At 47.0% G+C, this 16,249-nt stretch overlaps 1 protein-coding gene across 4 annotated transcripts in view; it reads right to left on the bottom strand.

The window, feature by feature from the left end:
• Positions 1–275: 275 nt before the first annotated feature.
• Positions 276–16,249, bottom strand: part of WASHC4 (WASH complex subunit 4) — a 1,230,387-nt gene continuing 1,214,413 nt past the window's right edge. For all 4 annotated transcript variants that reach the window (XM_069629940.1, XM_069629941.1, XM_069629942.1 and 1 more), the window contains one exon: positions 276–5,993. In XM_069629940.1, coding sequence (XP_069486041.1) covers positions 5,923–5,993 — 71 coding nt within the window. In that variant the 3' untranslated portion in view covers positions 276–5,922. The remainder of the gene's footprint in view (positions 5,994–16,249) is intronic.

Here is a 16,249-nt window from a genome sequence, read left to right as displayed (position 1 = left end):
CACCCCCAGGGTTAGGATCAGGTAGTATCTGCTGTCCCCATCCACAGGGGAGGAATCTCTAAGTTGTGAATCTGGGATGTCTCTGTAGGATTAATCACATTAGGTATCGCCCAAGGTCTTGTTGTCTTACTTCCCTACCACCTCTGACAAGAACAGAGAAGACTGTGTGGGGCCCATGTTGCTATATGAAAAAGTACAGTAAAACATTGTTCAAATGGTAAGAAATCCCACACAACTGTCTATCCAAATGAATAAAACACAAACAATAGGCCAAATCATGTTATTAAATAACATTTAATGACAATGAATTAATGTACATGGTGTTTTATCCACAGAAATATGACAAGAGCTCACATCCTTAAGATGCACTTTGTATAAGATATATATAGTTACATTTGGTCCCTCAAATCTGAGAAAATTGCAAACAGTCGCTGCATCTCAGATAAAAACTTTACATTTGCCTTAAAAAAAATTCATGACTTAAGCCTATTGGCAGAAGCCATGGCATTATACATATACATATTTATTTATACACAAAAATGTACTTTAGTGCTAAATGTTATGGACACAAACGATCCACACTTTTACAAGAGATTTTTCTAGGAATCAGAAATGTGTGTAGAGCATGTTAACACCTTTTATGGTCGACACAGACGTTCTTCAGAGAAACTGCAAATATATGAAACGCATCTAAAGCAGCGGTCCTTCCATGTCGCAGAGAAGCAGAAGAGAGAAAGTCAACGTAAAACCACACAGATGCCAAGAATGGCTCCCTCAGCACAAACTACACAATTAAAAGGAATTACATGAATTAAACAGAGTACCAATTATACTGCGGGTAAGCTCTAGTATAATATTTGCTACAACTTGCTATTAAATTCAGAAAAGAGACAATTATACAATAACAGAAGTAGCAACAAAAAGAAAGAAAAAAACATTTTATCTTTCTGCAAAGTGCCAGTAAAGGTTTCCAGTGCTCATCAATGAATGGAACATACTTTGTAGAGGGGTTCAACTACTTAATTGGAGAATGTTTAAAATGCACTAATGTAATTGGAGAGAACTACACACTGTTTGGGCTGACCACATTGAAGGTCGAGTGACTCAATCTTTAAAGTGCTCTTTTTGTAAACAATAAACTGCACATATTGTGAGGGCAGCAAGTTCACATGGACTACCTTCAATGCTTTAATCCGACAATTGCAGTGCTGTGCGTGGAGTGTTCAAGGACAGCCTCTTAAAGGTAACAGAAGTGGGAGGCAAATCAAAAAGTCTTTCTTCCAAATAAGAACTTGAGGTCACAGAAGACGAGGTCATTCACCAATACATCTTAATGCCCTGTGCAGACCACATGGCTAACGCACTGGATTGATGGGAAGTCGGCGGCTGTAGGGACGGTTCAGAAGGGCTTTCAGAAGAGCGTTTCCACATCACAACCAGCACACCAGGTGCCAAGGAACATTCTGCTGAAGTTTAAACAACAAACCACCAAGTAAGCCCAATGCAAAGACCGGCCCCTCTAAGCATTCTTCTGCAACCACTCTCCAGTGTGCCTGAAGTTCTACCCTAAACACCACCTTACTCCATGCACAGCGACCTCTTCTCTTGTTGATATGATCACCATTCCCTTAAGTTCTCACTGGTGGCTGTCCTAGTCTCCACCCAGTGTTCTGACTCTACTTGCCTGCTTAAAAGTCTGGTCTTTCTTGGAAATGGCATTTTCTGCCACTGCGGAGAGGGACGGGCTGTGCTGCATTGAACTCAAAGACATGTTGCTTAACTTCTAGGCATGATCATAGTTTTCCTCTCAATGTTTTTATGATGAACTGGAATTCATTTCGACCAAATATATCAAGTAGAAATTCCTCTTCCCTCCCGCAATGGCAGAGTCCATGAACCTGAGCTGACACCCTCCATTTTAGAAGTCTGCCCTGGAAGAAGGCGAGTAGCATCAGCGGTCCGGCTTTATGAGAACAGCTGAGCGGGTACCTATGCGAAGGATCACGACCTGCTGAAGTGTTACCTTCATTTTGGGTGTGGTGCAATGGCGATGCAGAATGATCAAGTGCCTACATGTTCTTGTTCTTGCAAAGAAAACCTTACTGAGACCAACTATCTTGACCCCTTCTTTAAACGTAATGAGGTTCAGTTCTGTTGGCGTCGAACTGGACCATTTTCTACAGCATGAAACAGTGCGGTTGTAAACCACAGCCCAGCCACTGCCTGTCATGGAATTACCCACAGCACTTGACCTTCTGTCAACATTGGTCACACTTTCTGAAGAACAATGAGCAATGAGGAAATCCAGGTTTGCAATTCAAAGTCACCTTGTAGTAAGGGATTAGAATTATAGGGCAGGCTAGTCAATGGGATCAGCATCCTTTGAGAAGCATTACATCACTCTACCTATTGCCACTGGAGGAGGCAGCAGCCCCTTATTGGCTGTGTGCATTCAATTAAGCTGGGCTTTTTGGTTTACGACCGACATCCTGTTAATGCACTTATCCCAAAGAGGCTGTGCAGACCGTCTGGTCATTGGGATTGGGTAACAAGAATCCATTCGGCAGCTCTTGAAGCTAGTATCAATTCATGAAAATCTGCTATGTAGGAGGGGGCACAGGGCCCTCTCAAGGCCTCCATCTGAGCCCCCTTCCTTTTGATGCTCTGCAATGGTTAATCCCCAATGTGTGATAGGGAGACCTGTGAGCACCGTTCCCACACGCCAAAAGACATTGAATGTAGGCTGTGCACAGAGTAACCAGGTCTGCCCATCACCTCCGGGCAATGGGATGGAACAAAACATCCTTAGAGCGTTTGTAGTCTGTTTCCCGCTGGGAAGGGCCTCTGGCTAAGACACTATCTCAACACTTCATTAAATTCCCCTGTAGGCAGGTTTAGTGTGGCAAATGCACATGCATGCTACATGTACAATGAACCACCACTCACTTTCTATGAATCTGCCCCATACTTGGAGCCAGTAAGGTCTCCCTCTCCATCGCAGATGACCAATCACATCTCTCCCAGATACATTTGAAACTTATCAAGTTGCACCCTGCTGAGATGCACACTAGGACGACTTTTCTTCATCCCAAACCTTTCCAAAAGGAAGATATTAACAGTGTGCTGAGTTACTCCTATCTTAGGAACCTGAGGTGGGGGCTATGTAAGGACGCGCCACCAGCACAGCATCCCTAGTAGAATGCAGGTGGGATGAGAGGTGCAGCAGCCCTCCAACCCCAGGTAGGAAGATCGATTACATGCATTCTGGACTGTAAGAAATCGACCGTCCTTATACCTTCCCCTGCAGAGTCCAGAAAAACGCGAGAGCACTTTGCAGTCAGAGATGCTGCACGAGAAAATCAGTTGTTCCCCATGAAGCAGCTGCAGGACAGACTCATCAGGAGTTAACGACCCCAACATGGACAACAGTTTGCCCGCATACGAACAGAATGGTTTGCAATCAACCTTCTGAGTACAATAAGAAAAGATGCTCCTGCCAGGATGACTGTGGCCCGTCATGTATCGGAGGTCAGCCAACTCGAAACTCATTTTACAAACTAGAAAGGCACTGGGGTCAGGCCTGAGCAGATACAGGGTCCTGCCAGAGGCTCCAAACACATAGGTAATTGGGTGTGGAGGACTTATGGGAATAGCATAAGGGCTGCAGGAGAGGCATCCGCCAAACTCACTGCAGCCATTTTACCACAATGAGTTGCTTAATTTTGTGGATAGTGGGGTTGGGAGGTAAGGGGATATTCTTAATGAGATTCTAGCATTGCAGGGTGTGAGGGGCACAGAATGAAGATATAAGAACAGCAAAAGAAAGCAGTGTAATGGCTCCCACAGGGAGTTGCAGCTGATATATATCAGTTTGGGGACTGGAGATCAGTCGGGTTAGGAAACGCTACCATTGAACTGAAGAAAACTAAGCAAGCCCTTTGAGACGATTCAACAGCTCAGCCACGTGAATCGAGAGGAAAACATTTCTTCATTCCAGTTTGAGTGCTGCAGATTAGAAGCCTTCGGGCTTAAAGTAGTGAACCCCTGAGTTCTGCTCTTCACTGGCAATCAATACTTTTACTCCAGTGGCATCCGAAGAAACGTAAGATGAGAATATGTCCGAGATAGAACTAACATGCGCAGAGGGCCCATCATCTCGATGCTGCCCATAGAGGCCACTATCCAGCACGACCTGCCTCAGTGACCTGCACAATGCAAAGGCCGAACTGGCGGCTCAAAGAACTGCAAATGACAGAGCACATCAGTGGCACATTTGGGCCTTTCTGTGAATTTAGACACATATTGAAATGTTTCATGAACACATCGAGAGTTGCCACATTTTACAACTCTAGTCTGAGCATCTTCTGTGGCATCTCCCTCCTCCCCTGCTAAGGCGTCCAAGCCACGGGAGCGGGCACTGCTGATCACTACGGTGGAACACGTGGCACATTGCTGCCCTTCAGCTGCTTTCACACAGGGCGTGACCAGCTGTTGCCCGATAGTCAAGATATCACTACAGGTACCCAGGTCAGGGGTACACTAGCAGATCAACGGTGAACACTCTTTATCCCGAGGTCAGGGGTACACCAGCAGATCAACGGTGAACACTCTTTATCCCGAGGTCAGGGGTACACCAGCAGATCATCGGTGAACACTCTTTATCCCGAGGTCAGGGGTACACCAGCAGATCAACGGTGAACAATCTTTATCCCAAGGTCAGGGGTACACCAGCAGATCATCGGTGAACACTCTTTATCCCGAGGTCAGGGGTACACCAGCAGATCAACGGTGAACAATCTTTATCCCGAGGTCAGGGGTAGACCAGCAGATCAACAGTGAACACTCTTTATCCCAAGGTCAGGGGTACACCAGCAGATCAACGGTGAACAATCTTTATCCCGAGGTCAGGGGTAAACCAGCAGATCATCGGTGAACACTCTTTATCCCGAGGTCAGGGGTAAACCAGCAGATCATCGGTGAACACTCTTAATCCCGAGGTCAGGGGTACACCACCAGATCATCGGTGAACACTATCACAAGGTCAGTTCAGGGGTACACCAGCAGATCTACCGGTAAACACTCTTTATCCTTGTGCAGCGCTGCTGAAAAGAGGATATTCATGCCCTCAAGCTTGTGTCCATGGTTACCATTTGGAAAGCGCCCAGCTTGCTGACTTCATAGCCTTCATGAATGTATACATTAGTAAAATGATGTGCAAAACCTATGTAGTCTGATGGACTAGTTCTCAATACTGCACATGTCGTCTCTGGACCAGTTTCACTGAAACACGACATTCATTGCACTGACTCTAGGTGGGCTTGGTCCTGATGAGTTTGGCTTCATAATCCTTCGGGTCCATAAAGCAGCAAGCAAGAAGCTCCACTGGCACAGCGAGATTGTCGTAGGAGCACCACATCAATCGTTTTTCCTTCTAATGAACACCACACAACTTTATTAATGCACACAAAAATAAGGCCAACCAGGTTAAACCGATTACAGCCGTATGAAATGCAGCACAAGGTGGTACATTTGATAGTCAATAAACACATCTTAGTCCTTGTGCGAGCAGTGCCTTGCAATCATCATGAATGCACAGTAAGGTGGGGCAGGGGGGCAACTTTGGCAGTTCTCACACATGACACACACAGAAAGTATTGTAGAGGCTGAGCGCTCCAGTTTTCATTTTAGATATTAAAACCAGCCTGAAATGCTTCCACACAAAGAAAATGATGGTTTGGGCACTTTAAGCAAATACATTATTTGTAGGAGTGGGAGGAGGGGAGTCACAGTGTTCTGCTTTAAAAGCCTAGAGTGCAACTGTATTTACTATCTGTACAATTCAATAGACAGGCAGGTCATTAACCTGTGAATTGAAATCTATTTAAGACGTTGGAACTATTGGAATGGCATCCTGCACAGGTATCATTTCACGCCGTGATCCACTGCAGATGGAGTGCTGGAAAAGTCCCCATCCATGGCTTTACTTGGTTCATCTACAAACAATCAAAAGTGAAGAGAATTAGTTCAATTCGAAGTAGTACCAGCCTAATGCAAAATGACCACTATTTATTCTGGGTAATGACTTTCTCATAATCAAACTGCATGCGGAAAGAGTCGCGAGAAAACCCTGTATTTATTACAATAACCTGTTATCTATGTAGCACTTTTGCCAAAAAGCTTTACGAAGCACATTTTATGTACAATTACTGTTGCCCAACCAAACTAGGTACTCATTTAACAGTCTAGAGAGGATGAAAGGCTGAGTATCGAAAAAAGCTGGTTGTCTCTTTAAATTACCTGTCAATCTTGAAATGCACACCAGTGAAAGTGCTTTGATGAGGACCCTTAAACTTATAATTGAGACACAAAGGGGACACCAGAACCAGGCATCAAAGTGTACACGAGCCACTTGCCATTGGTTATTAAGAAGGTTATTAAACTGGTAACGTTCTTTCGATTGGATGTTCCTCCAACGTATTCCACATCTTTGACATGTAATGTCCACAGCTGTGTACTTCGGAAATTTTTTCGGCAGAGGGTGTCCTGCGTCGATGGCATTGGTCGATGTCCCTTGAAGTCCTCCGTCGAGGGTGACGTCACCGGATGTTTTAAATAGGACGCACCGCGCCCGTAGCCTCAGTTTAAGTTTTCTCCCTCATTAAGTGTGAACTACACATATTCAATGCATGCTTGACTGCACATAGCCTTGCAGTAATGTAAGCTGCAATCGCATAGGAAATTCTCCAGAGGGGCAGGCTGGGAGGGCGATGTGGAATACGTTGGAGGAACATCCAATCGAAAGAACGTTACCAGTTTGGTAAGTAACTTGTTCTTTGAATGGATTGTGTCCTCCAATGTATTCGACATCTTTGACAGAGTCCCAAAGCAGTACCAGAAAATGGAGGAGGGAAAAGAATTTAGAGTACCAAATCAGATGGCAGAATAAAGAACCGTTTTTCCAAAGGCCATGTCTTGACCATGGAGCGTATCCAGGGGTAATGTTTTACAAAGGTGTGGATAGAAGCCCATGTGGCTGCATCACAAATGTTCCTTATAGGAACTCCCTGTTGTAGGGCTGTGGAAGTAGCCACTATTGGAATGAGCTCACAACCCTTCCAGAGGGTCCTTGCCCGCCAAACGGTAACATTCAGAAATGGTGAGGATAATCCACCTGGACAAGGTCTGTTTCGACACAGCCTGGCCCAATCGGTGACCATTATACCCCACAAAGAGTTGATTGTCCACTCTGACCCTGGACATCCTAGAAATATAAAAGCTCAGAGTTCTCCTAGGGTCCAATCTATGGAGCCGCTCCTCTTCCTTACCAGGATGAGGAGGATAGAAAGAAGGAAGAACCACTTTGACTCAAATGAAATTCAGACACTACCTTAGGTAGAAATGAAGGACGTACCCCAAGTACAACCCTGTCCTTGTGGAACACAAAGGGCGGCTTAGATGAAAGTGCCTGCAATTCACTCACTCTGCGAGCCAAAGTAACCGCAACCAAGAACAGGGTCTTGAAAGAAAACAATCTCAAAGGACAAGAGTGCAAAGGTTCAAAAGGAGCACCCATGAAAAATTTCAAAACCAAATTCAAATCCCAGACCGGCACCTGGAAAGGTTACGGCGGGAACACATTAGTCAGTCCTTTAATAAATTGAGAAATCTTAAAGTAAAAACATTCTTCAGACGGGCGCTTAAAGATAGACAGTGCCGCCAGGTAACCCATAATGGTACCCACTTGACGGCCCCTGTGGGCCAAAGAAAGAAAGACAAAACCATAGGAATGGAGCACTGAAAAGGATCAACATTTTGTCTTCTGCACCAGTTGCAGAATTTACGCCAACGGTACAGGATTTTGTTGCTGGCATTCTGGCCAAAATGAACACCTCCATCACATCATCCGGGAGTTCCCAACCCTTATACCACAACCCTTCAGATACCAAGCATGAAGGTCGAGAGTCCTGACCCAATGAGGATCATGCAGGATCCGAACCTCCGTAACACTTGAGGAATGACGGGACTGTAGGAAATGCGTACAGCAGTGGGAATGACCATTCCACTACAAATTCGTCTCCTAAGGCTCCTCTCGGAGGAAATTCCCTTCAGCAGAATATCTCACACTTCCGTTTGGCACTGGTGGCGAAGAGATCCACTTGTTGGATTCCCCAAAGGACAAAGATCTCCAGAAGGACTTCCTGAGCCAACTCCCACTCGTGAGAGATCGTGCTCTGCCTGATCACACCGTCTGCCGCTGCATTTTCGTCTCCGGCCAGATGAACCGCTGAGAGCGAAATGCCTTGCTGGATTGCCCAGAACCAGAGCTGCATTGCCTCTGCACAACGGCGGTGACCCTACCCCCACTTTATTTTGGAGGTAATCCATGGCCATTGTTTTGTCCGTCATGATCAGGATACTCTTCCCCCGCACAGACAGCAGAAAAGCCTTCAGGGCCAGCCTGATGGCCCTCAGCTCTAACAGGTTGATGTGACTCTGACGGAGACCAACGACCGCTGGCGGTCAAGTCGTCGGCATGAGCGCCCCATCCTGTGAGGGAAGCATCCGTCACTACAGTCACCTTCAGCCATGCTTGCCAAAACGGTTCCCCCTTCATCAGGTTCCCCTCGGTGGCCACCACAGAAGATCCTGGGAGAACGAGAGTGGAATTTGAACAGGATCCGACATCTTGCCTGAGAACTGTGACCACTGCATTCTGAGGGCCCACTGCAGGGATCTCATCCTCAGCCTGACCTCTGGCACCAGAAAAATGCAGGATGCCATGAGGCCACGCAACCTTAAGAATTTGAAAGCCGGGAGACTCTGGGCATGTTGAAACTTGTCCACCATCTGCACAATGTGATGAGCCCTCACCTTGGGAGGCGAGCACTTCCAAGGACGTGTCCAACACAGCCCTGATGTACTGGAGCTGTTGGGAAGGTGTCAGATGCGACTTCTTGAAATTGAGGGAGAAGCTCAGCCTGTGGAGGGAGCCGCAGGCGAGACCGAGGTGATCCAGAGCTTGCGTGGGAGAGCATGCCCTGATCAGCCAGTCGTCCAGGTAGGGGAAGGCGCGGATGAAACTGTGCCCTGCGATTGAAAAATCGTTAACATCTGCTCATTAAAGGCAGCCCATTCCTCTGGAGTCGAGGACTTCATTGGGCAAGCCACTCGACGAACGGCGGGAACCACTCCAGGACCGAGATCCCCAGGACTTCTCCCGAAGTGGTGAGTCGCCCCTCAAATCGTCGGTGGACATCCCCTTGGACTTAGATGCACGGGGCCTACTAGGCTTAGATCCCCTACCTACCTGAAACTTCCCCTTACGCTCATGCAAGGCCTTAGCAGTCAGCGACTGGCATTTGGAACAGTCGTCGGTGTCGTGACTCTCGCCCAAGCACCACAAACAAATGTGATGCAGGTCGGTAATCAACATTTTTGACTTGGAGTCCCGGCAAGTCTTGAAGCCAGATCGCAGAGTCGGAGGGGTCGAAGAAGACATTCACGATGAATACATGAGGAGCGCCGAGTCTCCGAAGTAACACGTTGTGCAGAAAAAACAGAACTGAGGCTACAGGTGCCGTGCATCCTATTTATAACATCCGGTGACATCACCCTCGACAGAGGCCTTCGAGGGGCATCGACCCGACGCCATCGACACAAGACGCCCACTGTCGAAAATGTTTCGAAAGTACAAAGCTGTGGCCATTACATGTCAAAGATGTGGTATACGTTGGAGGACACAATCCATTCGAAATGGTGTATGCCCGGTACGTGGAGATCTGAGGGGAGCTAGTAACTTTTTATGGTTGGCTAGTAATTTGGAACTTGAAATGTGTAGCTCTGCCAGAACAGCACACGCTCTTTCAAAGCAGACTTCTGCATAAGAACCATTTGCCCAATGTATAAACTGAAATTAGTGTTCTCTAGTTTCAAACTGTTAGGGAGTTTTACACAAGTTGTGGTCCGTGGCAGAACATGGAAAAGCCCACTTTAGGTGACAGGGTTACACCTCTTAGTTTAGGTTTGGAAGCCAAGGCTGATCAACCAGGCTTAGTCTAAGGGGGGAGAAGGGCTGGAGTGAGACACACAGTACTTGGAGCACAAACTTAGTTCAAGGAAACACTGACACACTCTTGCTCCTATACCTCTTGCACTACATCAATGTCATCAGGCATAGTAATATTACTGCTTGTTTTGTTCTCCTTCTTTTCCCTTCCCTCTTTGCCTTATTTGTTCTATGCACTTGCACTATCCGAAATGTCGACAGGCCTAGTACGATAGTTATTTTTCACATTCTGTATTGTTTCAAGGCCTTTAATTGAATGTACCTGTATTTTCCTATGTTCCCTCCCTCCTTGAAGCGCTTTGAAACACATTGTGTATAGGCGCTATATAAATAAACAATCAATTCAATTCAATACACTAGGAGTTATAGATTTTAAAAAAAGTGATTTATTTTATACACACTACATTGTCAAAGTAAGGTAAGTAAGTACTACTAACAGGTTAATATCACAGTAGAATAAGAGGTAGCACACTTTAAATCAAATATAAAGCAATGCAACTCTAGAGAAACTAGTAATACTTAACAGCAAAAGTAGATCAACTCTTGTACTTGAATTAACCCTGCTTAGCAAATATTCCGGGGTGGAGGGCACTGGGAATCCAGTGGCTGAGAAGGTAAGTACTAACAGATTAGAGCCTATGAAGGTTTCCTCAGGTCTTGCAGTTAAGTAATAGTTATTTTCTCAATTTAGGGCACAATGGGTGGTTCACCCCAATGGGACTAAACTGCAGCCCTCCAAGAACACAGCAAGACTAAGGTAAGCACCTAGGTTTGGGACAGTACTATTATGATGAATAACACGATGGCTAAAGAAGGAACTCTGGAGCGAACAACTCCTTGCACTCGAGCATTGGGACGCCTAGCAGTGGATTTTGCATGGCACGGGTGCATTGCAGCCCTTCACAGACTTTGGTTCAGCGACGGTTGTCTTCCGGGAGACATTTCTTCGGTTTTCGGTCCTCGACTCAGCTGAGGGTACTTCAAGGAGTTGAAAAGGGTCACTGCAGGCCCAGAAAGATGTCCACAAGGATGCAGCCCGATCCACGCGTCACACAAGGTTGCTCAGCAAAATGGCACAGGTCTCAGGGTATTGGGTATTTACAGCCTGGGAAGGTCGTAGCTCTCCGTGGGATGGCGCAAATTGTAGGTGATCTTGAGCCTGGTTAGGCACACCAGTCTACGGGAGGAAGTCGCCTTTGAAAGATCTTCCCCATCGCTCGGAGTTCGTGGTCGGGTCTTCAGCTGCCACTCAATGGCTCCGGCTGTCTCTTGGAAGTTGCTGGGACGACGTCCTTCAAATTCCTCTTCGGATCTTTAGTCTAGTGGTCGACTCAGAGTTTCAGCTGCAGGATCCTCGCTTTTTATGCAAGAAAACTGGCTAAGCCCACCAATCACCAGACAAGCCTGTCATGCAAATTTGAGAGGTGGCAGCAAGCCTCCCAGTTCAAACTAGTTTGAGGCATGCACATTGCAGGACAAAGACCAGGGAGTGTCGGGTACCTCCCCCATTTCCTGTCTTTAAAGACACTCAGAGCCTTGGTGGGCTTTCCAAGTGAGCCCGCCTAAGAAAAAAGACCCATGAAGACCTCCCTCACCCAGGCAGGTAGAAGAAGGCTCAAACAACTACAAGTCATTATGATCCTGTCACAGTTGCGAATGCAGCCTGTGACAAAAGTCCACCAAAAGTTGTGCAAAAAGGTACACTGCCACAGTAACTAAAATTTACTGTAACAGTGCGAAAATGGGCTTTATTCCGAGTATGCCACTGCCGCCAGGATACCGGCATTTGCTACTTACCTTTATCGGCACTCGGTCCGTTAGCATTGACGCCGGATTAGGAGTGCTGGTGGGACGATGTAAATCCCCATTCATGGTGTCCCATAGGACTTTCCGTCATTACCGCCACCGGCAATGCTGGTAATATCCAGATACGCGAGGTCCCTAAACCTATTTCCTATGAGGACCCGGGGGAGTACATGATTGCTCTATTCCACCACATGTTAGATGAGTCAGGGGACATTGCAGCAAAGGAACAATGTGACTCCGGGCATCCTGTATGCACTTACCGTTGGACATCCTGGCAAACAGATCCACGGTCTGGGTACCCCACTGCGCAAAGATCTCCTCGAGAACTTCTTGACACACACTTCCCACTCGTGTGAAACCGTGCTCTGCCTGCTCAGAGCATCCACCAGGCCTTTTTCCATTCCTGCTAGATGGACATCTGAAGCAGAGATCTGGTTCTCCAGCAACCAGAACCATAGTTGCAACTCCTCCTTGAACAGGGGCAGAGACCAAACCCCCCCCCCTCCCCCGTTTGTTGAGGTAGTGCATGGCAACTCCAGCCTGCTGATATGCCAACAGCATTCCATTGGTGACCAGAGGCTGCTCACCTGTAGGTCCCCACAGTAAGGCCCCCCCGCCCAAACCCTTCAGAGATGCATCCGTGACCGCCTGGGGCCCCAAAAGGGTTACCCCATCCTCATTTTCTCTCTGCTGGACCACTAAGATAGGTCGACCACTGACCTCGACACTGAGAATGTGCTTCAAGTCATCGAACATCTGCAGAGATAGCATTCACAGTCTGGCCTACGGCACTTGAAAAATCAGGCAGCCATGTGAACCAAGAGGCGGAGGAAGGAAGCCGGTGGTAGCTGTCATGATTGTGGAAGAGCTCGACCATTTGCCTGACAATGGCGACTCTTTCTTCAGGGGGAAAAGCCTTCCCCACCCGGGTGTCCATGACTGCTCCAATGAAATGGAACTTCTGCATTGGTGGGACGTGGGACTTTCTAGAGGTTTCGGGTGAAGCCCAACCTGTGAAGCAGCAAGCAGGTTTCCTCAAGCCTCGAGGTGAGTTCCCTCAGATCAGCCTGTCGCTCAAGTATGGGAAAAGGTGAACACCAGATCTCCTGAGGTGCGCTGTCACCACTGCCATCAGCTTGGTGAGGACCCTGGGCACAGAGGTTAGCCCAAAAGGGAGCACCTTGAATGGTAACGAGTGTCCTCAATGATGAATCTCACAAAACGTATGTGCTTCCGATGGATAGACACGAGGATCCAGCGACACCAACCAGTCCTAAAGCTGTAGCACCTGGAGAATCTCTTTCAACGCCACTATCTTGAACTTGTCTTATCCCCATTTGATGAGCTGCAATGCCCAGGAGTCAGAGGTTATCACCTTCTACTGGCGCAAGTGCTTGGAAATTCTCTCTCCAACTGGGGAAACATGAGGAAAGAACTCAACGCGGCTTAGTGGAAGCCGCCGCATCTGCTGGCCTATAGAGGCCCATCTGCCCTGTCGGGATGTGAGAAACGCCTCGGCCCTTGCCTGGCTTGCGGGCTTTGTGCCCTCTTACCGAACATTACATCTTAACCATCCCTCACAAGGTCTTTAAAGCCACCCCGCCCCTCATCTCCCATTCCTGGATGTGTTCAGCTGCCATAGAGATAAACACCCATAAGGTACGTATGAATTTAGATGGACACAAGTAGAATTACTAGCTTTCTGGGCCATACTGGCTGGGGTAAAACATTTTATTTGCGAGGGCATCAATTTATTATCCCTCTCTGGGGGGGATGGATGGGAAGGCAGAGTTTGTTCCTGATGCTGCTGCTTGCACCACCAGACTCTGACGTGAGATGCTTCCAATGGAAATCAGGGTTTCTCAATGGTGGTTTGAATTTCCTTATAAGACCATTGTGGGCTGCTGGCACCAAGCAGGGTTTCTGCACTACATAAATGGGCAGAACGGTTTCCTTGGGAGTGGGGGGGATCTCTAATATGTCACTGAGATCATATTCCATAATCTCCTTGGTAGGGGGTCCCCCAAACTAGGGCATCGATCACCTTAGCCATAGGCTGCATAAGGGTGGGCCTGAAAATCAGGGGCTGTAAATTCCACCTCTGGTGAGCTGTCAAGCCCACTGGCATCCTTAAGATCCTTGGCCAATTCTGTTATTCGGTCTTTCCCTGATTGGAATTCCTAAGTGGTTTTAGACACCCTAAATAGCTTGAAACCAAAGGGTATTGGGTCACCTTTCATTGAAAGTGTTCTGAAAAGAGTCTATGAAAACCTTCTTCAAGTGAGGCGTACATCTCCATGTCTAGGTCGGTCAAGAAGGCCCTGATGGTACTTCGGAGAATGTGGTACTGTTGATGTCGTTGACGACGCGGTTTTTAGGCACGCCCGAAAGATAGCTTTGACAATCTCTCTTTCAATTGCTTTGGTAGCATAGCTTGGCTGGAACCACAATCGGCCACAGCACAGTCATCACCAAGGCACCAAAGACAGACATTGTGAGGATCAGTTATCGATATTTTGGCGTCACAGTCCTCACATCTTTTCAAACATGGACGTTTTCTTGTGACCTTTTTGGTGGAAAATTGAAGTTGGTTAAACATGGCAGAAAAAAAATGCTGTGGTGATGGGAAGCATGCTGAGGTCATGGGGCGCAGTGCAAAGTATTTGTATTGGTGCCAATGTCACTTCCAGTATCCACCATTAACATCTCAGAGGAATTCCAATGCCAACAATGCACAACACCCCATGCTCTGGACAGAGGTTGGGGGCTAGGTCTGTCTGGACCCTGTCACACCCTGTCAACTATTCAGACTGGGCAGAAGAAGAGAACTGATGCTATTATTCCGAAGAAAGAGAGACTGTCTCTAAGAAAAAGCGACCAATCCACTGAGAGTAGTGGATTGAAAGAGGAACACTTGTCAAGTATGAGGCGAAAAGGGAGTGAGAAGCGAGAGGAAAGCGTCTCAAGCAGGGGAGGTACCCTGCTAATGCGACCCTAGGAAGAGGCGGAGCCGCAGAACTCGCAAAAAATCCAAATCTGCTGGCAAGCAGCAGAGATTATGCCGAGAAGCCAGCGTAACCGAGAGCTTAAGAAGGGACAAGACAAATGGGGCTTAAGAATTGGTGGTGGCGTGATTGTGAGAGAATCATGGTGGGCAGTCGGCCCACTAAAATACGCTGTTACCACTACAGGGAAGCTGCAACAAGCAGAGCGGCTCCCCATTGAGACTCCAAATAACCAAGAGGAGGAACGACTAGCGTATGCGAGAGACCTTGAGGAGGTTGGCACAATAGTGCGGTGCAGAAGCAAAACCCTCACCAGACCCGCAAGATCCCCGATTACATTTCCTGTAGAGACCGAAGATAACAGGGGACAGGGGAGGCATGGGAAGAACACTGACAACAAGAAGAACTCGTCTCCGTACTAGTGAAAAAAACTGAAAATAAATCTGCTGAATCTGAACTGTGAGAAGGCAAGGAGGAGAGCAATACCACTCTCTTAAGGGGAATTGAATGGAAGTGGAATATTCTTGTTGAATGTGAACTGTGATAGTCTGAGAAAGAACATGGATCCTTGTGGGCGGGGGAGAATGGAAATGTGATAGCCTTGTTAAAACCAAACTGTGCAAATACAAGAAAAGGAATAATAACGATCTCGAAAGGGGGGGTGAAGGAGAGGGAGTAAAGCTTAATGTCAACCAAAATGAATTTACATGTTTTGAATAAAAGACAGACACACATACCCAAAGCAGGGAATAATAAAGTGAATAACTCTTTACCCTGGAAAGAAAGATAAAACCTGCGTCCAAAGCAGAAGAGTGGGACCTAAAAAGAAAGTGTGAAAAGCTGAAGACCAAAGCGGTCTTTATGATGATGAGTCCATCTGAACCATGTAAAATCACATCTAAAGTTAAGAATGCATATGGTAACGTGGAGAAAGAATTGAATGAACTGATAAAGTGTTTCCAAGAACTACTGAAAAAGTACATATTGAGAAGACAAGAGCTGAAAGCAACGAGTAGGAGACGGGAGTCATTCTCCTGCCCCTTTTATCTTGTTTGCAACAGAAATAGGGGGGTCAGATAGAGCTCTCATCTCCTCCTTCCAACTGAGGAGTAAAAGCAAACGGACCTACCCCTCGAAGGTGTCCCGGGGGGGCAGTTTTGTGGCTGTCTAATAACAGCACCAAGGGATTTGGCTGCTGCTTTGGAGGTCTGCAGTTTCTTTAGGCTCTCGTCAGCCCTGCTACCAAATAAAAGTGTGCAGTCAAAGGTCATGTTAAGAGGTCTGGATTGCAATAGGCTCAAAGGGAGCCGTCAACAGAAATGTAAGGAGCAGATTAAGATCTCAATCTGGGACAACAAAGGGAGTTGGCGCA

The sequence above is a fragment of the Ambystoma mexicanum genome, chromosome 12 (genome assembly GCF_040938575.1).
Source record: "Ambystoma mexicanum isolate Mex_15411 chromosome 12, UKY_AmexF1_1, whole genome shotgun sequence".
NCBI classification, from domain to species: domain Eukaryota; kingdom Metazoa; phylum Chordata; class Amphibia; order Caudata; family Ambystomatidae; genus Ambystoma; species Ambystoma mexicanum.
Note: the sequence above shows the minus strand (reverse complement) of the source record. Positions and strands in the feature narration are given on the sequence as shown.